Source organism: Seriola dumerili, unplaced genomic scaffold (genome assembly GCF_002260705.1).
Source record: "Seriola dumerili isolate Sdu_G_001 unplaced genomic scaffold, Sdu_1.0 BDQW01000110.1, whole genome shotgun sequence".
NCBI lineage: Eukaryota > Metazoa > Chordata > Actinopteri > Carangiformes > Carangidae > Seriola > Seriola dumerili.
The window spans coordinates 8846430-8873806 of record NW_019174365.1 but is presented as its reverse complement, the minus strand read 5'-3'; the positions used below and the strand labels follow the sequence as shown (position 1 = coordinate 8873806).

Genomic DNA, 27377 nt, shown 5'->3' with positions numbered 1-27377 from the left:
GGAATTGCTGTAAAGACTTAAGACTGATGAACTGAGATAAATGCAACATTTTATGATACAGTGTTGGTGTTTTCTTTCTTAAAATATAGATGTGAGAGATTACTAGTGGTGTACAACCTTGTCATCTTAAAACACTTTTTGTATGTGGTGCTGAAATTAAAGTTTTAAGTATATCTTGGTAACATTCTGATATGGCAAACCTGACTACAAAGTTCTCACAATTGTTCAGGTCTTTGGGAAAACTCTTTGCAGCATGAAATGCAAAACAGACAATTTTGAGGAAAGTGCTGGTACTATGCACATGAGTCAGAATAAAAGGGCATGTTTATAAAAGCAGAAAATGGCAACATGAAGAGAGGGGAAAATATGCAAAATGCTAAGACTCATCAGTTTCATGGAAAAATTCTTTATAAAATGTCAAACCCCCACTAAAACATTGTATAAATAAAGACTTATATTGGTCTATCAATATATTGTATACCTCTCTGAAACCTATGGGTTCATCTTCATAAATTGTCTCATTCAGGCATTGCTTCTGTAATTAAATAACTTTCTTATTTTACTGGGGAGGATGAAGGTGGTAAGTAAACACAATGCCATGTAATCCTCAGAATCAATGTTCATTTTGTGAGGACATTAAACACCCACTGTAAGCCAGTTTGTACAAGGTTGCCTATTTTAATGTGGCATCAAAGGAAATGTCTGTAATTTTGAGTTGCATAAATGGGCATTATGGCCTGGAAAAACTGTCAATAGAAAGGGTTAAAATTTTGGAGAACATGAATCCACACAATCATCCACCATATTGCAAGATGAGTTTGGCCTAAGGTTAGTGTTGAAGGAAAAACTCATGACAGCATGGAAACACAGGAAAGGTTGTGGGCACAAAATAATGCATTTCATCCTACTGGGATTATTAATACATCAAATTTGATAGTAATCTAGATAGCAATGGATGTCTTGCTCTTCACTAAAGCAGACAGGTAGACCAAATCTCTCTGGTCACTCCGTTCTGGGTCACATACATGTGGAACGTGATCATGCTTAATTTTCTCTATAGGGATACCAGAAGGCTACAGATACATGTTGCATGTCCAGTGGCTTTAATGCATATTTCAGTTAGCAAAAAATGTCTTGAATGGAGTGTTGGAAGTGTACCTGTAGCATATTAGTAGTTGATTTTTAAATTGATAACTTAGAAGACAATTGATAAATTGCTTAAGTCAAATGCCAAAAGTAAACTGATACAAGAAAATAAAGCCATATACTCAGAAAATTAGTTTCAAAAAGACCTGACATCAGTGGTGGGAAAACCAGATATTTTACGTGTAAAAATAGTTACAATTTCTGCATTCAAAATCTTCTTGAATGAATCATTGAAATCATTAGCAGCAATATATACTTACAGTCCCAAAAGTAAAAGTACTAATTTTTCAGATTGGCCCATTTCAAATTAATATGAAATGTAGATTTTATTGTTTTACAATTTTTGATGCAATAACGTGTTCGTCGCTTTAATGTTGTTAAAGTTAATTATATATTCTGCTTGTGCATTTCCCTTGTGGATCAATCAAATATTTTCTCATCTACAATGATACAAATTCATGTGTGAATTGTCAAATAAATGTAGTGGAGTAAGAATGACAGTAATTGGAAATACTTAATATAATATATGAAAAAACTCAAAGTAGGCTACAAGTATGTGAATATTTTACTTAGTACAGTGTTTGGTTACTTTTCATTACTGCCTGACGGAACAGCTTCCTCCTCATCGGTAAATGTAGGGTAATTTTCCAGAGACGACAGCTCTCCTCCGTAAAACGTCTCTGAACCACATAATATGGATCAACGTGACGAGGCAGTTACCGCTGACCCACAATTCTTTGCGCCTAAGCATCCACTGTGTATGCGCTGGCTAGGTGAGTCGTCGGTTCAATAACAGTTTCAATAAAGGATTGTGTCAAAGTTTAAGAAACAGCGCTGTCCGTCGGTAACAAACACAGGAGCCGTGTGTCAGGTGAGTGGAGTCACATGTGGTCAGCTGTGCGGGGACAATTAGGAAGTGAGTCCTGACAACTGAACATGCAGTTTCAATGATTGTTCATGCGTTTCAGAATATAGCCGGAAAGGCCAGTTCTCACTTAATGAAATCTTAAGTTACACAGCTTCTGTTATACAGTTGCCTGCCAGCTAATATCACATGTCTGCTTTCTGCTTTGCCTTCTCAGTTAGGTCGAGATTTGTTGATCTAGGCCTGTTTTTTAAAGCTTTGTGTTAGTACGGTATGTACGGTATGTACCAGCAAACAGAAACTACTTATGTGTTATGATGTGAAGGTTTACAAACAAATGACTCTCACAGTTAAAATGCAACTTTCATTTCATCTAACCTGAAACTACTTCAATTTAAGTTTAAAATTGTTGTGATCCATGCTTGCCTCATTAAATAAGGAGCTCCACACCCTAGAAAACGTCAGCTGTATGTCCACATCTGTGATTTTATGTGCTTTTTACTGATTGATTAATTACGGGGGAAGTTTGCCTTAAGGTCTCTCTGACAGAGAGCCTTGCTGGCTGCAAGACTGTTCGGCTTTCACAACTTTAACCAGTGCAAAGACTTTCAAGTTTCTTCAATGTGTGGTCATGCAAACTCCAGTATTTCAAGGCATGATATACATTAAATATGTAAATGAGTAATGGTCTCTTAACAGAAGTATGAATAATATCAAAGGTGTGCACAAATTTGTAGGCTATATTTATGTTCTAAATATATATATATGTTGTAAATATACAGTATTATTCTTATTCTATTGAACCTGACATTTACACTTTCTGGTGTTCATTTAAAAAACCTACAATATCGAAATTGCAAGATGCACAAAGTAGCTAGGGCCAGTCAGCTGTGTTTATAGTGTTGCAAAATTACATCAGCACAACTTCCTGATCTGAATCTCTCTCTTCTGTCACCCGCATAGCTCATGTGCATGAGAGAAGAGCTGTGCATACAGCAGCAGTCAGCAGTTAGCAGGAGGGTGTGCTCTTTGTCCTTCCATAAAATAGCAGAGAGTTTGAAGTAGACTCTCACACCATTCTGCCTGTTAAACCCTCAGCTCCTCCTGTCACTGGCAAAGATGGCTCATCTCACAGCGCTTTTCAAGTATGTGGACGAACACCAGGATCTGTATGTGGAGGTAAGATCATTCTGGCAGAGGATTTGACATAATAATTCAATGTAGGATAACTCCCTGTAAGACTTCTTGCTGTTTTGATCAGCTAATCATTGCAGTGATTAGACTGCAGCCAAATACCTCTCTTGACTTGATCAAATGGTGTTCTGTTGTCTTTAATACTGATGAGTAACTCATTCATTTGAGTTACAGTGTGTGCCAAATGTCATAAATGCTGAGCCAGTGGACGTCATGAAATCACAGCAGATTCAGTGGCATGTTAACTGTAGCTATAGTTTAACGTAATGGAAACCCTAAGAAACACTCACTCTGGCTCCATTTTACTGGTTTGAATGAAACCTGGACAATATTAAAAATGAATGTGAATTTTTCTTGTTTCTTAGCGTCTCGCTGAATGGGTGGGAGTCCAGAGTGTTTCTGCTTGGCCAGAGAAGCGTGGGGAGATCAAGAAGATGATGGAGATGGCAGCCAAGGACATTGAGAGGCTGGGGGGCACAGTAGAGATGGTGGACATTGGCAACCAGACGGTAAGACCGCGTGAGGGGGTGCTGTTGAGCTGTTAGTTTCAGTAATTTGTTACTTGCTGTGCCAGTTAGCTCGTATGTCAAAGTGAGTAATGGATAACTTTTATGTTGATTTTATCATATAATCTGTGTTTAGGGGATCATGCTGCTTTTGAATAAGTCACTTTTTTTTTAGAAACCTGGACCTTTCCTCAGATCTACACCATTTCTCTACAGCTATTGCATTTTATAGTCATTATATTGAACATTTTGTTCATACAGCTTCCCTCCGGAGAGGAGATCCCCCTGCCTCCTATCGTCCTGGGGCGTCTGGGGTCAGATCCGGGTAAGAAGACTGTGTGCATCTACGGCCACCTTGATGTCCAGCCAGCCAATATTGATGACGGCTGGGATACAGAGCCTTTCACTCTGGTGGAGAAAGATGGTAAGAGCCGAACATATGCAGCAACATTTGGTATAAAATTACCATTAAGCTGTTTTGTTAGTGTCTGTAAAGTTTGAAAAATTAAACCACTTAAATGGAAGTTATTGGAGGAGACTTGAATGCAAGTTGAAACATGATCATAGTCTCTGTTCCCAGTCTGCTATGTCATGATTACACCACTTTCGTTTTTGGCTTTGCAAACTTATGACATCAAAACTGAATTACATGACTAACATTTCCTTTTGACAAGTGAAGTGGAGAGTAGAATTAATAAAATGTGGTAAAAAAGGTAGTTTGGCATCAGAACCATTTATCATAAGCTGCGTAATGTCATTTACACCCCAGCATCACATAATAATATCATCAAATTCCTTCTTTGGTGAGCAGAGAAGTTCTTTTCATCATAATAACTTAAAAGTAACTTTGTTCTTTGAGCTTTTATCAGCTTTGTACTTGTGAGCGTATCACCGCTGGCTACATATTTCCAAAGTCCATCCTAGCTACGATAGAGCCGTGTTCTTAATCAAACCTTATCTGCAAACCTCACTTGTCAAATTGAACCAGTGCTGTTGTTTTTATGAAGAATCAGTGATAACCTCAGCTTTTCAAAGGGCTCAAGTGAAACATTTATATAGTAAATACAGTATATTGTTCAATGATAGATGTTGGTATTTGGTACTTTTTGTGTATACTTATTTTCCATATTTATTATTTAAGCACCTTCTACTTCACTTGACACAGTCTGGAGTGTGACTTAACAAATCCCTTGTTTTGTTTTTGCATGACTAACACTGTGAGACACATGAATGCAAATGCTGTAGTGGAATGTCTTGCCGTTTATCACGTGTTCAGCAACGCCCACTGACTTGACTCTACTGTGTGTGAACTATAAAAGATGTAACCAAGTGTATTAGCACAAATTGACCTTCACCTTCCTTTTTCCCCGTTGTTCTTCCTCGATAGATAGAGCAGTACAGATTAGGACTGTCACATTATTAATCCACTTTTATTGGAAGTTTATTTCTAACAGATATTGGGACAGCGTTTTACCCCCTTCCTTCTTCTGTTTGTTGGATTTTTTTGTGCTGCTAATACCAATACCCAAATGGTCTTGTGTATTTTCTGGTGATAGTCAGCTGACAGAAAGCACCACATCCACTTCCTCTTGTCTCATTCCTGTCTGTTCAGCTCTATTCTTGCTTATGTCATGTCTTGGGATAGTTGCTAAAGTCTTTGACTCAGATGCTGACAGACACCATAGAGCTGCCTTCCATGTTTTATCATGTGGGAGCATTCTTTAACTTTGCATGTATCACTATCTAGTCAGTAGCTAAATCACCCAAGTGAGTGTTTTATTTGATGATAATAAGAGTTTTATTACACACCAGAGAACAAAGTTGTTGGATTGAGTAAAAAAAAAAGAAAAGATGGATGGATAGATAACTTTTGTCATGTCTAAGAAGAGTAGGGTGGCACATGAGGAAAAAAATGACATGTTACCTGAAGTTTCTCTTGGACAGTGGTTCTCAGATCTCAGACTGAGCTTGTCAGGCTCAGCTCTGTGTGATCACACCTGTTTTCAGTGTAAACTTGAACTGAACTGAAAGAAAGACGCTTAGATCACAAGCAAATTCTTCTCACGTGAGCTTTAAACGAAAACATCGTTCTCTCTTTGCAGGTAAGCTCTATGGAAGAGGTTCAACTGACGACAAGGGTCCAGTGTTGGCCTGGTTTAACTGCATTGAGGCCTACCAGAAGATCCAGCAGGTGAAGTTACTGTCACAGTTTGGCTTTTACTCCTGTTTTAATGAGAATCTGAAACTCTCTGCACTAGAGACTCCACAGTGATACGCTGTGCAACAAGTAAATCAGACCTTTCACTTTGAGCCCGACAGCACCTCTTTCAGTGTCTGGGTAGTTGCCTGTGCTTACCCATCCATACACTCACAAACCATGCTTTGTCTCTTCTATATGCCAAGACAAATGGCTTAAATGATCAGAAATAATGCACTGATGTGAGAGTCAGAGCTTGCAAACATGACTGTGTGTCATCTTGATGTCCAGCCAGCCAGTAACTATAATGGCAGTGTTTCACAGCCTTTTTACTCTGGGGATGGTGAGAGCAAACCTATTGTGGTTTCTGTTTATTTTTTGTTTTTGTTTTTTTGCCCAAAAATAACCTGAAGCTGCTTATGTATGACTGTGGTTTGACAGTGATGTGATGGGAAACATCAACAATGATCAGAATTCACTGATTGGAATGCTGTTTGAATTGCGAGGTGGAGATATACAAAGGTGTGTTGATTTATTTCAGTGTTATTATTGTTTGGTCCCTATACAAAGTGAATGGAATGATAATTACATCCATTACATCCATCTCTTGGGTGCTTTCCTTTTCAAAGATGCATTTTGAAGAGCTTGCATTGTTGTAGATAGTCATTTCAGGTTTTTGGGTTTAATACTGTTCTATATGTGCTTTTTTTGTGCATATAAAAGTGATAATTTATTGTGGCGAACATGCATTTTTTTTAAAGTGTTGTGGCAAATAGTGGTTTCCTTGTGATTAGGTAGTTTCAGTATAAGGATCAGACAACACAGTCTGGTATTGATATTAAAGAAAAAACTATAGACAAGGAATATTCGGATACAGCACAGTGGATCTGAGGGACCGCTTTTCCAGAGTGACTCTGCATCACTCTGAGAAATGAATTATCTCCGTTTTAAAGTACAGAGCTGATTTGTAAATTACCTGTTGATCACTTTAGAGCCGTCAGCAGGATAAGAAGTCAAAGGTCTCTGAATGAAATGGTTAATAGTGTTGCGTGTTTTATCAATCCATGACTTAATGATTAAACCAAGTCAAGTTTTTTGGAATCACTTGTCCCTGAAACAGTATTTGACAAGTGAAATAGTTTGTCTCAGGAAAAAAATCACAATGATATGGGATATATTGTACATGAATTAAGATGCTCCAGTCAACCCAGCAAAGATCTATTCTATGATTAGAAATTAAAGGGTTACTTTCCACATGAAAATCAACTCTAGAAAGAGAGGATATGTTGTTTGAACAGCCTCAAAACGATCGACTTAAACTGGTCTTTCATCCGTCTGATCTTTATTGTTGTGCACAGCGATGCCTGGTGATGATGTTTTAACAGAGTTTTCTTTTTTTTTCATGTTGCAGGAGCTTCCCATCAACATCAAGTTCTGCTTCGAGGGGATGGAGGAGTCTGGATCTGAGGGCCTGGATGAACTGGTGTTTTCTCGAAAAGACACCTTCTTAAAAGACGTGGACTATGTCTGCATCTCTGACAACTACTGGCTGGGCAAGACCAAACCCTGCATCACCTACGGGCTGAGAGGAATCTGCTACTTCTTCATTGAGGTGGAGTCGGATTGTAGTGACTCCATTTTTTGCATAATCAGTTAAACTGTTGGGAAAAGGAACCTAGTCCTACTGTATTGCAGTGTTTCAGTATTAACACCAGTGTACTCCAGCATTTTGTGAAATTGTGTTTTGATGCAGCACATTAAAATGACGGTTTATTCTTAACTTTAAAGGTGGAGTGCTGTGAGAAGGACCTACACTCAGGGGTGTTTGGTGGCTCTGTTCATGAGGCCATGACTGACCTTATTGCACTTATGGGTAAGCGAAGCTGATTACTGAATATAAATTGAATATAAAACCCATTTCAGTGCAGTTTTAGAGGCAAACTCTGGTCACAAATGTGTGCTTCTCTGAACTGTAGGAGTTTTAATCTCTTGTTTGTCATTTCCCAAACAGGCTCCCTGGTAGACAGGAAGGGGAAGATTTTGGTCCCTGGGTTGTACGACGACGTGGCCCCTCTGACAGAAGAGGAGAAGAAGCTGTATGAGAAAATTGAGTTTGACTTGGATGAGTACTGCAAAGATGTTGGAGTTAAACATCTGCTGCATGACACCAAGGCAAGGAACTGATTTCTGCTCTTTACATCACTGCTGCACTACTCTGAGTTTCCTAATGGCAGTTCATCCTAATTTAAGCTGTCCTGTTCTTCATTTTTGCCGTGCAGGAGCAAATCCTAATGCACCGCTGGAGGTACCCATCTCTTTCTCTTCATGGCATTGAGGGGGCTTTCGCTGAAGCAGGAGCCAAGACTGTTATCCCCCGCAAGGTCATCGGCAAGTTCTCCATCCGCCTCGTCCCTGACATGGACCCCAAAGATGTGGAGAAGCAGGTAACCCTGACTCTGATTATATCATCTGGGGGTGTTCATGTGACTAGAATCCTGTAAAGGTCATTGTGTGGAAAATATTAAAGTCTCTGCAAGTGAAATTTATTTGCTTGAAGACTTTGCAAACCACTTCCTCATTCCTGGTTGTGTGTCACACAGATGAGTCGCTCAGTCATGCTGCTTTGGAAAGAATATCGCATCTACAGCTACATTTGTGCCAGTAAAGCAGATTTACAGAGCAACCTAAATTGTTGTTTAGATTTTGATTAAATGTATAAAATTAAAAAATGTTGACAAATGAATTGTAATATAGGTTGATAAATTGTAATCAGCCTGAAAACGACAGGTGTGAATGACAGAGTGTCAATCAGCTCTAGCTTGAGCCTGGACTATGTTTAATAACCTCTTAGATAAAGCTAAAATGTCAAACATTTGTCCTCACAAACAAAGTTCATGACAATCTTCTTGGTGTTTTGGGTTCACTAATGTTTTTATTTTTTATTTTCAAGGTTATCGGCCATCTGCAGAAGAAATTTGCTGAGCTGGGAACCCCCAACAAACTGAAAGTGTACATGGGCCACGGAGCCAGGGCCTGGGTCTCTGACTTCAACCACCCACACTACATGGCTGGTCGGAAGGCCATGAAAACAGGTACAAAGACAGAGTGACAGGAGAATGACAGATAATTGATGTACATGATTAAAAAAATCAATTCACTCAAAATACTAAACATACTCCTACTTACTCCCACGGTTATTTAGCCTTGTAGATAGTTTTGGTTTTATAGGCTTACAGAGTTTCTAAAATTGACATTGAATATTAAAATTTACATTGTATATTGTTTTTTTTTTCACTACAACGGATTATTGTTAAAGAGGGAGATAATGGATAAGTATGAAAATAGCAGTCCACAAGTTGTTTTCATTTTAACACATTTTACTCATATTGACTGTTCTTCTCTTTGTCTTTGTGTGTCTTTGTCTCGTCCTCCTTGCGGTGCTGTAGTCTTTGGTGTCGAGCCCGACTTGACACGTGAGGGTGGAAGCATTCCTGTCACTCTGACTTTCCAGGAGGCCACAGGGCGTAACGTTATGCTGCTTCCAGTTGGATCCTCTGATGATGGAGCTCACTCCCAGAATGAGAAACTCAACAGGTATGTCACAGTCCACAGTTGAATCTCCAAGGGACTGAAAAGTTGGACACAGAAAAACTATTCAGGCTGTTTTAAGGCTGTTGATTACTGTCAACCACCTCCACATCTTATTTTGTGTTAAATTTTGTGATAGTTCAATTACCAATATAAGTTCTTGTTTTCCACCCAAAAGTTAGAATTAAAATTTTGAGTATTTTATTGTAGCTTGAAATATTGATGATGATCCACTGATTTAAACAAGCTCATCAGTGTTTTCATGTTTCGTTTTTCAGATCCAACTACATTCAGGGAATCAAGATGCTGGGTGCATATTTCCACGAGGTTTCCCAACTGGAATGAAGTGATGTCTCATCATGAAAAATGTAAAATAATGTCCATCCTAACTATCAGAGCCATAGTCTTTGTAGCATGATAGACCTCCCACAGTAAACATATACACTGCCTCCTAATAATAAAAGTGTTTTTCTTTGTTACTGTTGTTGTTCTATGTCATTAACACCTTCATAGGTTTTGCTGTTGCTTTAATGCATAACATCAATTATCTGCTTATGGTTAACTCTCACCCTGTTTACACCTGGTATTAAAATGTGATCTATATCTGGACAAGATGCATATTAATGCAAAGTGAAAATGCGTTTCAATCATCAGTGTGTTTTTTTTTTTTTTTGTATATTGGTATCTACCAATACATAGCTCTGTACACACTGTACATTACTGTAGGAACACAAAATGGGTAAAAGTATTTTTCTTTTCAGTGTCTTTAAATAAAAAAAACACAACAGGGCACTGATGGTACAGTATATTATATTATATGAAATTTTGAAGCACGACTGTATGCAGGATGATATTGTGACAAGTCAAATGTGTTTTGTCAAAAAGTTTTAATCATTAAGGAAATTTCTGCTTGTGTTATAAGCATAGATCTGACATGGATCATACTGTAAGCAGAAAGGCCTTTTTCGGGCCATCCCTGTCCCTTTAATGAAGGAGGCTGGGTGTGTGGAGCCTGAAAGAGGAGGTCCTGCTCAGGGTTGCCAGATCTCCGGTTTTACCACGGAATTGGGCTACTTTTGAAGTGTTGCTGGTTGGGTAGACCTGTTATGCATGCAAATTACAGTACAGATAGCTATATTTTATTTATGATAATATATTGTATCTAATTACGCAAGGCAATTGTAGGAGCAAGGTGAAAGCTATTCAGGGAATACTGCTTTTAATGCTGACACATTTAACGTTAATGTTGACATTTACGTTTTTATACTATAGATATTACAATGTATTTCGCTAAAATAACAATGCTGTTGGACCAAATAAGCAGTGCAGGGCCATAGGGTTTGGCAGAGGCATATTTTGAGTTGTGGTATTGTGCCTGTTGGGCAGGTGTTGATTGGCCATGGTTTTGTCACGCAGATATGGCAACCTTGCAAAGGCGTTTTATTGTAATGATATCCCTACATATTACATAAAGCCCTTTTCTCTTTCTTATTTATCTCGGTCACCTTAATGTTCATCGTTAGTCTTTCATAAAATCACAACACAATTTTCACCACGGAAAAGAAGCGCGTGTTTTGTGAGATTGGGGGATATATGAGGAAACCTGGCAACACAAATTGTCATTTTTCCGGCGCGGGAAAATCGTAAACAACACACAGCGGAAGAAGCTCTTTACGACAGTCCCTTAATATGATTGTTATGGACTACAAATGTAACAGTAACTTTTATTAAAGGAGGACACATTAATTAAGTCAGGGTTACTAAATACACGAAGGTTTTCACTTCCGGATTCAGAAAGCACGCGAACAATTACGTTGCGTTTATAAAAATTTCTTGTTAAAACTTACGTGTCGATGCAGCTTTCGCCTGAAGTCATGCCTCACACCATCTACGCATTGTTAGAAAGATAGGTCTGTCAGAAAGTCGGAGTATTTTGTCGACCCTGCAGTCACCATGGACCGCTACAAAGAGGTGAAGCTTCTGCTGAAAGGCTGGGAGCAGGGGTTTGTCAAACAGCACCAGAGGAAACCTAACAAGGTGATTTAAATGTTAGCACACCGTTAGCTGCGAATGAAGCGTTCAACAACAATGACATGATATTTTGTATGTTTTTATATTGTTTATTTCATTATTGTTTTGTTTATACACAGGGCAAACACGTATCTTACTGGCGAATATGCTGTTGCTGTCAGTGTGTTTCCCTTTTTCTTAAAATTCATATTTCTTTATTTTGCTTTATTGAACGATACATTTATAAACAGCAATGCAGGTGAACCACGGTGTTAAAAATCCTTGGCTTGTGTCTGAGCGGAGTAGGAGAAAAAAATCAAAACAATTAAACAAAACAGACATTGTAACGAATACGAAATAAACAACACGATAAGTGAATCCAAAATGTAAATTAAAGGTTAGTAATTTCAGGTTCAAGTTGTACATCAGTTCTTTTGCAGATTTTGAGTTTCTACATTTGTTTATATATTGTATTAATCAGCAGATTTTCCAGTTTCTGAACCACTCCATCGTTGTGGTTTGAGTTCAACTTATATATTATTTTGTTTAAACCATTCTTACATTTGTTTCCATTACAGCTGGGAATGATGACAAAAAAGACAATATTCTCTGTTGATTCAATGTCTATATTGCAAAAGGAGCCGATATTACTTTCGCAATTGAATCTTAATCTAAGGAATTGAATAATTAATTGGTAAATTTGAAATTATTTAATTCAGTTTTGACTAATGATAATAAAAGTTGAATATTATAATGCTCTTTAATTTCCAGGAGGACATTGACCAAGCTCCAGAAGAGACCAGGAGTGAGTACTGCCATTCAGTTGCGTTACAGATAAACGGATATATTTCCTTGATCCATACATTTAATCCAACTGCAGCATAAATCATCGGTTTAGAGACAGGAGAGAATCACTTTGTGTGTGTGTATTTCAGAGCTGTATAAAGAGTATCGCACTTTAAAACAAGCCAAAGAGAACAGCAGCAGTGATGCAGCCAGCGAACACGCTGAACAGTCCAGATCTACAGCTAAGGTCAGACGTCTAAATGGTATTTCTCTTTGTTATTTCCCACCATTGCTTCTCCCTGTCTCATCCATTTGCTTACTGTCTTTGTGTGTCATCTGTCTGTTCAGGAGTCAGACAGCTGGGGTGCCCATCTGAATCGTAGTATGTTGCCGGTGTCTTCTCCTAGACTAACATCCCAGGACAGAGACAGTCTTAAGGCCTCGGCCCAATACTATGGCCTAAAACTTAAAAACAACCTAGCCACACTCAGTAAGGTGAGGGGACACTTTGAAAAAAGGCTGACCAAAGTCACTTATGTACACATTGAGGATGGATTGGTCACGGTAACAGCCACTTTGGTTTTTGTACTGATTTCCTTTTGTTATTCCAGGAGAAACCTGTCTCACTGAAGAAATCGGCCCTTCCTGGTCGTGTGCCTCTTAACTCCTTAAAAGGTGGACTGACTGGTCAGACAAACAGCCCTGTTGCTGCTGCTGCCACTGACAAGACCACGTCCACTGACCCCAAATCCAGCCCCTTCTCACCAAGGTAATTAAATTAAAGAGAGCATTTAAATGGTAGCTCCATATTATCAATGCATAATTCACAGTAAGATATATAACCAAATTTTGCTGAATTCAGTTCAGGCTGCAGCTAATGATTATTGTCATTATTTATTAATTGTTTAGTCTTTGAATTGTCAAAATGTATTTTAGAGTCCAAGGTGACGTCTTATTATCTTATTTTATCCAACCAACTGTCTAAAACCCAAATAAGTCCAGTTTACAATGATACGAAAAAAAGAAAAGCAGAAAATCTTCACATCGTTGGAGTCACACCAGAAAATAGTTTTGGTATTTTTGCCTCATAAATGACTGAAACATTTAATCAGTGATCAAGATAGTTTCCAGTTATTTTTGTTTCCATTGATGAATCAAATAAGTGTTTAAGTTTGACTTGTAATGTTATATGTCAGTACAGTACACAGACACAGATTTTTTTTTTGATTTTTCAGTTTTATTTTATGTCTTATGTTATTCATTTAAAACACCAGAGTGATGAAATAATTGTAGCCCAGCTTTGTGCTCCCATATCCCTGTGTATTGCATCAGCCATCTTAAATATACAAGCTATGTAAAAACTTTAATTTGAATGGAAGAACCAATAATGAGTCCTCCTTGTAACCGTGTCTTTGTTCACAGAAGAGTAACGACTTTCCCACGGCCCCTGGCTTCAAAGACACTACATCCAGTGGAGCCTGAAGAGCAGTTTGAACCAGTTGAGCCTGTTGGAAAGTTTAGCGATGAACTTTCAGATGCTGCCAATAGTTGTGGTAGTAATGTTAGTAGTAGAAGTTGTACCAGTAATGTCATTAGCTCACAAAATCAAAATGCCTCGAGTCTAGCTCCCTCTGCAGCCAGATCTTCTGCCTTGTTGTCGCTGTCTCCACCGTGTAGCGTTGAAACTTCAAGAGAAGATGTTGGAACCACAGGGAAGTTAGATGACAGTATAGGAGCTTCAGGAGAGAAAAAAGTGAATTCTGAGACATTAGGAACTCCACATAGGGGTATGTTTCCTTTGAGAGGGAGCCCACAGTTCCTCGGAGGTGTCAGAGGAGGAGTGGGAGGTAACGGTACTGGAGGAAGGCCCTCTCCTGCCAGCAGGCTGGGTTTTGTTGATAGGAAGTGGTTAGAGAGGTGTCAGGTGTTTGGGGAGATGGGGGCAGCGGAGACGCCTGGGGCAGGTAACCAGGAGATAGACAAAAAAATAGAGAGAAAAACAGAAGGAGAAATACAGGGGGGTGAAAGAGTAGCAAAAGGAGAAATAGAGACAGGGGGAGAAAGAAGAGAAACAATAGACATGGGGAGAGATGAAGGCTTTAAGGGTATTCCCAGTGACACAATGTGCAGTGATAGTGCACCAAAACCTCCCCGAAAACCCACTAGAAAAAACAAAGGGAAGGGAGGTGAGGAGTTGCAAGGAGGGCAGGCGCCACCTCCAACACCAGAGGGTGATGGTGAGACTAGTCCCAAGCCCAAAGGTACAAAGAAGAGAGGGAGGAAGAGGCAGAGAGAGGGAGAGGACATGGAGGGAGAGATGACACAGGAGGGAGGAGTGAAAAAGAAGAGGAGGAATGGCAAAAAGAAAGAGGAGAGCTCCGGGTTGAACTCTGGCCCGGCTCGAGGAGAAGGGAAGAAAAGGAGAACCAAGAAAAATGGAGAGGAAGATGGAGAGGGAGGAGAGGAGAAACAAAGCAAGGTACCAAAAAAGGTAAGGAGTTAGGTTTGTGTCCATCTTAGATCATACTGTATGTTGTTTCATATTATTTTTGTGCAAATGCATTAAGTGAAGATAAACATAGTATGATGGTATAATTAAATGTGGTATAATTTTTGTCAAGGTGCCTCAGGAGAACCTGTTAGGAGAAATAGAGGAGGAATTTGTGACTAAGAGAATGTATCACACTCAGCCTGTCAGAGCCAGGTGAGATCGAACGTAACCCCACACTGCAAAATAGTGCTGCAGCGTCTCTTTTTGGAGCCTGTGTTTTTAAATTAAATTTTTCAATTTATTTTGACAACAGCATGAAAGGTGCAGAGGGTAACTTTGTGAAGATAAATCTGAAGAAGAAATCTCATGTCAAAGGATATGCACTCAGAGGGGTAGCTCTCCGCAAACAGGTGAGTTTTGTGTATGTGTGTGTTGGATTGTGTGTTGGACTTCAGTTGTCCTGCTCAGGATAGAAATGTTAAGATGAACAAGTCTGACCAATCAGCTTTGTTTATTACTAAATATACAAAACCTGTCTTCAAAATCCTAGCAAGGAATGGATGTATTTGTGTAACTCTGTCCCAGAAAACCTATACATGCATCCTGTTCCACATGACTCCAGAGGAACAAAGATGTGTCTGTATTAATGTATTTATTTATTTATTTTTTTACATGTAAACCTATTGTATATGTTTCAGTTGTACATGCAGAAATTCCAGCTGAAAGGCGAGCGTTTTGGTGGAGGTGCTGGATATTTTGGCAGAGGAAGGAGAGGAGGCTTCAGAGGGGGGCTCAGTCGCCAGGGTGACACCTGCTACAAGTGTGGAGGGACTGGACACTGGGCCATCGACTGCAAGGGACGAGGTAATACAGAGTGAAACATGTAACGACTTATTAATTTCCTTACACAATGGCTGGCAAATGTAAATTCCAGGAAAATTCTAGGGGAAAAAACACATTTCCTCTTGGCACAATGCATATTAATGTGCACGGTGCCTGTTAGATAAACCAATAAATGAATAAATAAATGAAGTTGCACATAGGGTGTCATAGTGTGAGTGATACATTTGGGTGTTTTGTTTGTACTACACTACAGACCCCTCTGTAGAAACTGGTGAGCGTGAACACTGACGAGTCAGATGTTTGTGTTACTATGATTAAAACTCTTTTACCTTTAATTAGTTGCTTGAAAAATACATGAAAACTGAGGGTTTGCCTCCATGTTTTTCCTCATCTTGTCATCTCACTTTGTCATATTTAATTCCATTCACATTCTTCAGCTGTAGTTATGTGCACTATGTTACACACATGGTATCATGTCTGAGAAGCTGTACTGATGAACAACAAATACCTCTGAACTCTGTTTTGTAGCCCCCCCTCCTCCTGTTCCTGAGGAGCAACCTGTTGAAGAGGAGCCCTTTGAGCTGCCAACTCTGGAGGAGGTTGCCAGGGCAACGGGAACACTGCGACCTCAGCCGCTCGGTACTTTACAAAGTTCATCACAACTTTGGAAAAATCGTGCTGCAAATACAAGAAACTCACAAGTACTTGTGTGTTTGTCGTGTTTGTGTGTATCCTGATGTTTGTGTGTTCCAGTGTCTTCTCCCAGCGTCAACGAGGAGCAGCACCAAGAAAATGAAGCGGATCATAAGCATCAAGATGAGGTGTTGTTGAATGTGATTCGTCCTGACTATGAGCGGCCCGCTCCTCCCCCACCAATGGCACCACTGTATGATCTCACAGATGATGGAAAAGTCCAGGGTAAACACACGCGGAACTCCTTAAAAACAGGGTGAATGGAAATAAACAGATTTTTTCAAACATTAACTCATTAACTCTTCGTCTGTGTGTATGTGTGTTCAGCAACACCCGCTGATGTGTATGCAGCTCTGCAAGACCTCGGCTATAAGTCATTTAGACCAGGACAGGAGGAGGCCATCATGAGGATCCTGTCAGGTACGGACATACACAAAACACACAACACAGACTCTCTATTTTTATCTGTGCAGCTATAATCTGTATTCATGTTTCTCTCTCTCTCTCTCTCTCTCTCTCTCTCTCTCTCTGTCTCTCTTTAGGTCTCTCTACCCTCGTAGTGTTGTCAACAGGGATGGGTAAATCGTTGTGCTATCAGCTTCCAGCCTACCTGTATGCTCAGAGGTCAAAGTGCATCACACTGGTCATTTCACCTCTTGTCTCACTGATGGATGATCAGGTAATCACAACTTCACATTAAGAAAATCAGCCAACATTTTGTCATTGCTTAATCATAATTGCAGGGCACAGAGCAAACATACCCTCTCACTGTGAACAGTGACGCAGCTGTTGTGATACATTTTACTGTGAATTGTACTTGTGTGTTTCCAGCTGTCTGGCCTGCCAGCCAAGCTGAAGGCAGCCTGTATCCACTCCAACATGACGATGAAACAGAGAGAAGCTGCGATAGAAAAGGTAACACGCATAATCAGAGTCTCCACAGTCACCACTGTTCTCCCTCTCAGTTGTGGATGAGTTTAATGTAAAAATCACAAATTGTTCCTTTTTTAAGTTTTAATCCAGTTCATTGACATCTAGTCTAGTAATTCTCTTTTCCTGTAAAAATGTATTTGACGGTGTCAATCACAATTTCACCTCTAGGTGCATTTAGTGGCTGTTCTGGAGCTTTTGATTAATCACATGATCTTCATCAGCAGATGAGTTTTTTTGAGCAAAAAAACCCCTCAATTGTACAGAAGTGTTTTGATAGTTCAGTAATGCAGTTTAAGCAAAAGAGAAATCTTGGCTTGAACTGGAAATGTCATATGTTCAGTCGTATTTTCAGCCCAGGCTGTGTGCTCTTTTCCTCTGTTTGTCCAGGTGAAGTCAGGCCAGGTGTGTGTGTTGCTGCTCTCTCCAGAGGCTTTGGTTGGTGGAGGTGGCTCAGGAGCAGGGTGTCTGCCCTCCGCTCAGGAGCTCCCTCCTGTGGCCTTCGCTTGTATCGACGAAGCTCATTGTGTCTCTGAGTGGTCACACAACTTCAGACCCTGTTACCTGAGGCTCTGTAAGGTGGGTGAATGATGTGTGTGTGTGTGTGTGTGTGTGTGTGTGTGCGCTAATAATTTTCATTGCCTGGCATTTTGATCTCAGCCTTTTCTCCTGATCATAGCTGAAATCTTGAGCGCCACTGTTGGTTTATTACACACACACATTGATGTATATATGTACCACTAATTGCTACAACACAGTCTGATGAGTCATAGATAAGTGTGTGTGTGTGTTTTTGTAGGTGCTAAGGGAGCGTTTGGGAGTGCAGTGCTTACTGGGACTTACTGCTACGGCCACACTGTCTACTGCTCTGGACATCGCTCAGCATCTGGACATCACTGATCAAGATGGCATTGCAGTCAGATCTGCAGCAGTTCCTCCTAACCTGCGTCTGTCTGTGTCCATGGATAGAGAGAAGGATCAGGTGTGATGATTTATATGTGTCCCTGTGCGTGTGACTATGCATAGTTGAAATCATCATCCTAGATTTCTCTTACTTTTTATCTGCATCTCTCCTGTCTTCACATTTTAAGGCTTTGGTGTCCTTGTTGAGAGGTGATCGTTTTGGTTGTCTGGACTCCGTCATTGTCTACTGCACCAGAAGAGAGGAGACCACTCGTGTGGCAGCTCTCCTCAGGACCTGCCTGCAGGGAGTGCTGGTTAAAGAAAACAAGCAAATCAGCAGCAGCAGCCAGACACAAAACAACCCTGTAGGACAGAGAAAGAAAGAGCTGGGTGAGGGCACAATAATTTGTGTTTTCAACTTTCTCACTAAAATGGAGAGAGAAATGTCAGGGGAAGAGGTAAAATGTAAAATAACAAGACATGCTAAACTTCAGCCAACAACATGGCATGGGTAAGCTGCTGTATTACCTTAATCAAAAATCATTCTCCCTATTGTTTTTCGCAATGTCATGTCTTTCTGTGCTCAGCAAGGAAGAAGATTCGTAAACCACTGAAATGGCAGGCTGAGTCGTACCATGCCGGCCTCTCGGCATCAGAGCGCCGTCGTGTCCAGAACAACTTCATGTGCGGGGAGCTTAGAATAGTGGTGGCCACTGTGGCGTTTGGCATGGGCCTCGATAAATCTGACGTCCGTGGTATCATCCACTACAACATGCCAAAGGTGGGTCGTCGCTCTTGTGGCTCTTGAAACTTTGTAATCCCAGTGAAACTTCAGCTCTCACTTGGTGTGCGACTAGTAAACTTCTTGCTTCTAATTTGCAACCATATTATCAACAGTGGTAATGTTTGTGGCCATGAGCATTACATAAAACATAAAAAGAGATTTCATTTGATCTTAAACCCAGACATCACAACAAACTCTGGCAAGAATAAGGAACTCATTGTTTCTGTAGAAGTTTGCTTTTTAACAATTCTGTTGCATGATTGCAGGATCTAATTAGACCAAACTTTGTTAGATATACGTGTTTATCTATCATGGCCAAGGTCCTGTTTGTATCAGTATTCCCTTACTGGTAATTGTGTTTCCAGAGCTTCGAGAGCTACGTTCAGGAGATTGGGAGGGCAGGGAGAGACGGAGAACCGGCCCACTGTCACCTCTTCCTGGACCCTGAGGTGAGAATTAAACTGTTCATTTAAGAAGGGACTAACCTGACTCTAATTGTTTCTGTGCTCACACCTCAAAACACGGGATTTGTTATTGGATAATAACAATGCTATCTTACTGTTAAAAGAAACAATAAATACAAATTGATTGGCTGTATTTGATAAAAGTTTTTATTTACCTCCTTTATCGTGCTTTGAATCTATTTTTTGTCGTATTCATTTACCACTCAGTATATTATATTAGTAATCTGGAAATATATAAGATTATTTAATAGAGGAATTTGTAAAGTCCCGCCCCATTCACACACCAGTATTCTCGAGAGCTGTCTGTTTTAATTTTCTTTCTCTGTGGCTCTCTGCTGGTTTATGTGTTGGTCCAGTGTTGCAAGTATAAGTGAATTCACTGTGTATTTGTGTGCAGGGTGGAGACCTCCATGAGCTCCGTCGTCATATCTATGCAGACACAGTGGACTACTACACAGTAAAGAGGCTGGTGCAGAAAGTTTTCCCTCCATGCAAATGTAAACGGATACACCAGAAACAACAGGAACTCATCAAGGTAACTGTCTCCTGTTCTGTGTGTGTGCATCTGTAGTCCACATGCTGTTCCAAGAAGTGTTTTTGAGTCCATGTTACTCAAACTAAAACTTTCTATAAAGTAAAAAATAAAACAAAAATGGTGTATCTGTCCATACGTGTAGGACGTTGAAGACGCTGAGCTGTTGGAGATGATGGATGCGTGTGATCAGGAGAGCAACCTTAACCCTCCTAGTCACCCTAATCCAGAATCTGCTGATGCACAGGTGATTAAAATGCTCTTTAATATCGTTTATTCTTTCTTTTTAACCATTTAACCTGATAAAACAGTTAAAATGCAGGTTATGCTTAAGAAAATAAGGAAACTGAAAAACTAAAGTTAAAAGCAGTGTATGGTTGTTAATTTATAGTTAATTTAACAAGGACACATTTTACAAAGTGATATTAGTGGGGACCACTATTTTAGGCAAAACGAGTGCATTATGTGACCTTGTTCTCACTGCAAGGAGTCGTCACATCCTGATTCAGTGGAGTTACCTGTCCAAGAAGGCAGCGATGAAAGAAAGGAGGAGGAGGAGAAGAAAGAGGAGCAGGTTGTAAAAGATGAGGGAGCTGATGGTTTGGTGAAAAACCAGGATGTGGAGGTGAAGGCGGCCGGTGATTCGCCGAGGGATTACGAAAGAGAGAGCAAAGATTGGCCCAGAGAGCGAGTGTGTCACACGCACGAGAGAGCGATTCCCATCCAGCAGACTGTCGAGGCTCTGGATATCACAGAGGAAGGTAAGCAGAAACACGCACAAGCACATATACACAAATAAAGCAATTAAAACAAAAAGTAAAACAGTGTGGTAGTAGGATGATAAATGCAGTATGTAGCAGTATTTATTTATTTATAACGAAGTATTTCATTACAGATTTAAGCCAGATTCAGCCCAGAAAAGATGGGTTCAGTCAAGTCTTATGAAGTGAGAACATGGCATGTTTAGCTTTACGGTGCATTCAGAACAAAGTAGAATCTAGTGACTGTGACAAATTAAATGCACTAACTACAGTGAAAAATCAGTAATAGGACAATCACTAAACAAGACCACACAAGTAGAGCAAAACATAATTGATTAACTTTTTCTCTCGCTCTCTTTCTTTGTGTGTATTTCAGGAGTGGAAACATTGCTGTGCTATCTGGAGCTGCATCCTCAGCGCTTCGTCGAACTTCTGCACCCCACCATGTCTGTGTGTAAAGTCAGCTGCTATGATGGACCGAGGCAGCTCCAGAAAATCATGAAAATGTATGAAATGTTTGACGGTATTAAAGATGTTCTTAAAAAGCTACACACTCTGTATGTGCCACTTTATACCGTGTGTGCATGACTGTGTCTCATTTTACACAAAGATATAGAACTGAAGTTATTTATCATTAGATAAATTAAAACGAAATCAGGTTTAATTTATTTTACTTTTTCCTCTCCACAGCTGTCCTCCTGTTGCTGTGGTTCTGGCCCGAAGGCGGATGGCGGGCGAGCGAGTGGAGACGTGTGATCAGCTGGAGTTTGATGTTGTCGAGGTTGCGGACACTATGGGGTGGCAGCTTCCTCTTGTGAAGAGAGGACTCAGACAGCTGCAGTGGAGCACTGATAGAGGTTTGTTTACGAGCGTGTTTGTGAGCTTGGGGCAGCCCTCCTTCTTTTATTATCATCACAGCAAATGTTGTAAGTGACTTGGTTTGTGAGTTTGACGATGTTGATGTTGATGTCCTGTCCTTACTGTCATTGTCTGATGAAGGCAGCAATGCTGAAAAATTGACCAATGATACACAGAAACAATTGGTCATCGATATTTGTGTTTCAGCTGGCGGGCGTAGCGGCATCCTCGTTGAATTCTCCTCCCCATCCTTCTACTTCCGCTCCTATGGAGACCTTAGCGATGAGGAGATGGACAGAGTTTGTCAGTTCCTCCATAATCGCGTGCAGGACCAAGAGAGAACACAGCTCTACCAGCTGACCACCTGTTTTAAGTCCTTCAAGAGGTACACACTGTTTTTAAAAGTTGCAATTCTTCACCCTCCAGTTAAATTCATCTATATCTATATTATTCCACTTAAAAATGGATTTGTTCACACCTGTGAAAGAGAAATTGGTAGAATGGTTACAGATCGTTTAATGGGATGTCAATGCTTGCATTGGTCTTAGATGGTTGTAGTTTATTCTGTTCTTTGCGACTGACATTACCTAATCTGTTTTGCTTTGGTCATTCCAGTAAGTATTATTTATACCCTTATTCCACTATCAAACCATCCACATCATTATCATTCAAATCTAAACCAGAAGAGAACCTGCAAAAATCTCAACTAATAGTTGAGCAACATTCAAACAATCTCTTATGGGGCTTTTGAGGGTTAAGAGGACTTACTCAAAACTGTACGTGGTTTTCCCAGTGTTGCTTTTCAAAGCGTTTTGTCCTGCGTTGATGATTTGGATGTGAGCCGCAGTCTGCAGCTGAAAAACCTTCTCTCTGAGTACTTTGACAAGAGGCGAGACCGAGCCCACACACTCAGACCAGTGGACATTGAGGAGCTCGACAAGTATAAGGTAAAACCCACAGGATGGCTATCAGGACTTTCAGCTGAATATGTGTCTTGAATGCTCTGAATATTCTGTTTGACTTGCGTGTTTGTTTGTTTGTTTGTTTGTTTGTAGCTGCTGGACTGGGAAAGCCAGATCAGAGCGGACATCAGAAGTTTTCTATCCAACCGCAGTGATGAGAAATTTTCTGGAAGAGCTGTTGCTAGAATCCTCCATGGCATAGGTGAGAGCACACAAACACACCAGATCATCCGGTGACAGTGACCATGGAAACTCTGCACCTCTAGAGGGCGGTATAGGACTAATGGGAAAATTGTGAGATTGACAGTGTTTCGAATCTCTAAGACAGGGTTCTGGAGGACGTTTAAAAAATATATCCAGGTTCAAAGATTATATTCTCTCAATTTACAAACATATTTAATTAAAAAAACGATCAATGCGCCTTTTATACATGCTCATTGAGCAGGTGTGGTCACATCTCCATAGGCTTTTACCTCCTCTCAGCTGACCAAATTGCCATTTGGTGAACAAATGAAGTGATTGATTTAAGATTATCTAATAATTGTCCCAGGCCCCAGACCACATACAGATGTTGCCAGAATTATTGGTACCCATCTGCTTAACAAAGAAAAGTTTCTCTGAAACTGGCAAAAGCATCTGGCTCTGGCTCCACTATTTTCTATTCTTTTTCTATATTTTTATGTTTTCAATGAAACATCATTTTAAATAATACAAAAAATGATGCAACCCATAACCTAATGTTCTGAGGTCAGTTTTGCTCTTATGGCCACATCGAGGGAGGTTGGCTACGGCGCCTTGGACCTTAAACATGTTAATAATATTAGCAGCTGTGGTCACAGGAGCATTGAGCTGCTTAGAAATGATCTTGTAACCTTTACCTTGACCACGGTTTCCAATTATTTTCTTTCTTATCTCCTCAGACAACTCCCTTGTTTTCTGTCTCTCATCCATATTCAGTGTGGAGCACACAATGAGGACCTTTCTCCATATAAATAGGCTGAATTGTAAGATTGAAGACACCTGTGATACTAACTGAAGACAATAGTCTGCTTGAAATATCACTACAACCCACTTATTTATCCCGATTTCCATTTTAGGAAGGTTTTTGTAGAATAAGGAAGAATTCAGCTCTTTCGACAGCTTCTTTGTTTTGCTTTATAGCAAACCAAAGCCGTGCAGGTGACAAAAGAGCTTTTAATTTCAATACCTCTCAGGAAGAACAGAGTTTTGTTTCAACGAGGTGTAGGGGTGCCAACACTTGCCATGTCTGTATTTTCCTGGATTGTCGACAGAGATGAATCAGGGGTAAATTCAATCTGAGTCTTAACTGCATTCATGAGCATGGTGAGCATCGATGCCTAATTTAAGGACGTGCATATACCTAAACTGAAACCTGTCTTTCAGGCAGTCCGTGCTATCCTGCTCAGACCTACGGCAGAGACAGACGCTACTGGAGGAAGTACATCCAGTTTGACTTCAACCAGCTCATCAGACTGGCCACTCAGGAGATCATTCACTTCAAGTGACCAACCAAACATGCACACACGCAGATCTGCACATGCACACCACACTCACATCCGTGGATTTTTACCCAAAGCAGCGGAGGTCTGTTTGGATAAATTTTTTTTAAATGTAACTTTTCTTCCGTCATGTTGAATCATTTAACTTAAGCTGTTTTCTACAATGTTAGGTTTTTGTATTTGTGTTAAAAAGTTTTTCTTGGTTGGTTGTAATTAAATAAAATCTTTCTATTTTTCTAGCTTGGTCTTGCAGTGACATCTATTTGAAATATCTCAAGAATATCTTTTCAGAAAGCTGCGAGGCAAGGAAGGTTATTTTTTACTTTTCTTTGAATTTTTTTTTTCACATAAATGAAAAACACTTGGCCCAAGATAAGAGAAGTCCTGACCCAGAAATGACCTGATATGAGGAAGTAAAAATATAAGAACAAAAACAAAAAGGTGGTGGCGGTGGGATTTCTCCTCCCACCACCACCACCTGTGTCCATGAGGCAAGACGCACTGGACAAGAATGCAAATATTGACTTGCTTTGACTGGATTACCTAATGACTAATGTCTTAGGGTGAGTCACTTCCTGAAGTTGTGTGTGGGATTTTCCACAAATCGTTTGTCTCACCTTTTGTTAAACATTTTCTCAACTTCAGCAGACACACATGGGACTTGTGAATCATAAACTTTAACAGCACATGGTTTAAATGTCGTGTTACTGTGAAGAGCAGTTGTGGAGTAAGTGAGAAAATCAGTTTATTACAGTTAAATTAAGCATGATTCTGCAACTGCATGACCTGATTATTGCTGTTAATATATGTATTTTTCGGAACAGTCGCCATGTTTTTCTTGTTTGAAAATTTAAAAGCAAGTTACTATCAGGGCCCAGTGGCCGGTGCATCACTGGAAAATGGAAAATGGCTTAGAAAAATTTTCTTACATAAAGAAATAGGTTCGATGTTTTGGGAAAGAGCCTTATTTGCTTAATGGTTGAGCGTTAGATGAAAAGATCAATACCTCTCTTATGTCTGTATGTTAAATATAAAGCTATAGCTAGCAGACGGTTAGCTTAGCTTGAATACAAAGACTGAAGGGGGGTGGGGGGGCTAGCATGACTTTTAAAATGTGCCTACCAGGTCACTGTCTCCTGACGGCAGCTTCATATTTACTGCTCAGACATGAGAGTGGTATTGATCCTCTCATTAGAGAAATGGCATACAGCCTGATTAAAATGATTTTCTAATGCAGAAGACAAAGATGAAAGATAAAACGTGCTCTTTAGAATGAGGCAAGTGAAACACAACAATGCCAACATTCAGGAGGAAAACCAGCGATGCTGCTGCACGGGTGAGGTGACAGCCTGAGCTTCTTTCTTCATTGTGTCTTTACACTGGACTCTGACTTTTGAATATCTGCTTTGACTTTGACATCATGTCATAAAATGTCAAGAAATCTGTCCACTGAGCATATATACAGTATATATGTATATACACTGGGGAGTGAAATGCAGTTCCCATGGTTGTCTTTCCACGACCTATTAATGTTAGAGGATGGGTAATTTAACTAGGGTGCTGCAATAATACTTAAAACACTTTTTTGAATGTTACAGACATGCTAACCCTATAATAAATACAAGGTTTTAAATAAGAAGTGCTCCTTTAGCTTGCTTCACCCAGTGGCCAACACAAGAAGACCAAAAGAAGATCTTACTGGACTTAGCTTCCATGTAATAATATACTGTGGGTGCAGCAAGGAAATACTGGGTCATTAACTCAGCCTTTTCCCGAAAGGTTAGGTAAAGAAGGTTAGGTGATTCACAATAAACAGCAACTCCTGGTGAATGTTTATTCTTGAAAAAGACTGGCTCTTCAGATAAATACAGAAATGACATTTATTTCTTATTTTCTCCTCAACGGATCAACGAACACACAGTGAGCTGGTAGAGACAAAAAACTTAGCAGTATGTACACTTTAGTTTATCAATATAACATCAGCAGCATTTTGTGTTGTTACTGAATATTGTATTCCATATATGTTTGATAAATGTTTTTATGCCTCATCGCTGGCGACATTTTGTTTTCGGGTTGCTCGTCCCATTATCATTAACACGATAAGTTAGGAATGCCTCAAGGGAATTTCTTCAAATTTGGCACTAACATTCATTTACCACATTGGTGGTCAAAGGTCATGGTCACGGTGACCTCACAAAACATGGTTTTGACCTTGTGAATGTGATATATCTGGGACTCCTCCAGGGAATCCCTTCAAATTTGGCACAAATGTCCATTTGGATCCAACAAACAACTGATTAGATTTTGGTGGTCAAAGTCAAACAGGCTGTTAAAATGACTATATATATATATATACATATATATATACTGTATGTGACACAGGGAGACATACATTTTTCTAACTTTATTAAGTGAGGTTCCTCAGGAAACAACATTTGGAAGAACAAGTAACACAGTAGTATGGAAATGTTGTTTTGTTGGCAGGAGAGAGAGACAGAGGGCTTAGTGCAACTTTCATCTTTCTATGTCACTGGATTACTGCCTGACACACTTCTTTATGACGCTGTAAAACTTCCCATCCAGAATTACAGCGTAACCCAACTAGGTAGTCTCTCTGTCTTGGTCTTTCTCTAGTCTGTCTTGGTTCATTTTCTGTCTGTAAAATCAGATTGTATCTGTCAACACTACTGTAAAAGACATTATTATCTATATAATGCTCAGCTCAAAGGTCCAGTTTTACATGTAATTGTCAAGTGTTTTATTAGTAAAGTTACAGGACTCTAGAGACTCATTAAAACCCTTAAAATGTTCTGTGGAAGTTGAGAGTGATGGATGGCAGGTTGGAAAGCTGACTTCAGGAAAATCCAGTTCTCCTCCGTCAGCAGCCACGTGCTGTAATCTCTGTAATTTGTTTTTTACGGCATATGCTTAAAGGATCAGTGCACAGCCTACATGTTGTCATTAAATGGGTCATTTATCTGAGACAAAATGCACACTAGTCATGACTAAGCATTCATACTGTATATGCTGACTTATCCCCACCCCTTATCCACATTTTGTTGTGTTGCAGCCTTATGCTTAAATTGTTTAAATTCATTTCTCCCTCATCAATCTACATCTATGAAATAACCCATAAATAAAGAGGATTTTAGATTATTTTTGCAAATTTATCACAAAGGAAAATCTGAAATATCACCTTGATATAAGTATTCAGGCGCTTTACTGTGACACTTGAATTTTAGCTCAGGTGCCTCGTCTTTCTACACCTTGACTGGAATCCACCTGAGGTAAATTCAACTGATTGGACGTGGTTTGGAAAGGCACACACCTGTCTATATAAGGTC

General features: G+C 39.8%; 2 protein-coding genes across 4 annotated transcripts; both read left to right on the top strand.

Moving 5' to 3' along the window:
• The first annotated feature begins 1879 nt into the window (after positions 1-1879).
• Positions 1880-9975, top strand: cndp2 (carnosine dipeptidase 2). 3 transcript variants are annotated; one of them, XM_022747602.1, is made up of 12 exons: positions 1880-1919; positions 3110-3190; positions 3571-3714; positions 3973-4135; positions 5814-5902; positions 7320-7520; positions 7697-7781; positions 7920-8080; positions 8188-8352; positions 8859-9000; positions 9355-9502; positions 9775-9975. In XM_022747602.1, exons 2-12 carry the CDS (start codon positions 3131-3133, stop codon positions 9839-9841), a joined length of 1425 nt encoding a protein of 474 aa, XP_022603323.1. In that variant the 5' UTR covers positions 1880-1919; positions 3110-3130; the 3' UTR covers positions 9842-9975. The 3 variants fall into 3 exon arrangements, with proteins under 3 accessions (XP_022603323.1, XP_022603321.1, XP_022603322.1); XM_022747600.1 differs by having other exon boundaries at positions 1881-2017; XM_022747601.1 differs by having other exon boundaries at positions 1881-2062.
• A 1474-nt stretch (positions 9976-11449) lies between these two features.
• On the top strand, positions 11450-24225 carry recql4 (RecQ like helicase 4). Its single transcript, XM_022747150.1, has 28 exons — positions 11450-11533; positions 12278-12311; positions 12442-12539; positions 12644-12787; positions 12904-13061; positions 13715-14783; positions 14914-14996; positions 15097-15193; positions 15482-15647; positions 16155-16265; positions 16380-16544; positions 16647-16739; positions 16862-16998; positions 17151-17234; positions 17640-17828; positions 18049-18231; positions 18341-18542; positions 18740-18933; positions 19302-19385; positions 19798-19935; positions 20078-20179; positions 20420-20693; positions 21070-21199; positions 21384-21562; positions 21759-21936; positions 22345-22498; positions 22607-22715; positions 23918-24225. Exons 1-28 carry the CDS (start codon positions 11450-11452, stop codon positions 24037-24039), a joined length of 4761 nt encoding a protein of 1586 aa, XP_022602871.1. The 3' UTR covers positions 24040-24225.
• Positions 24226-27377: the final 3152 nt, after the last annotated feature.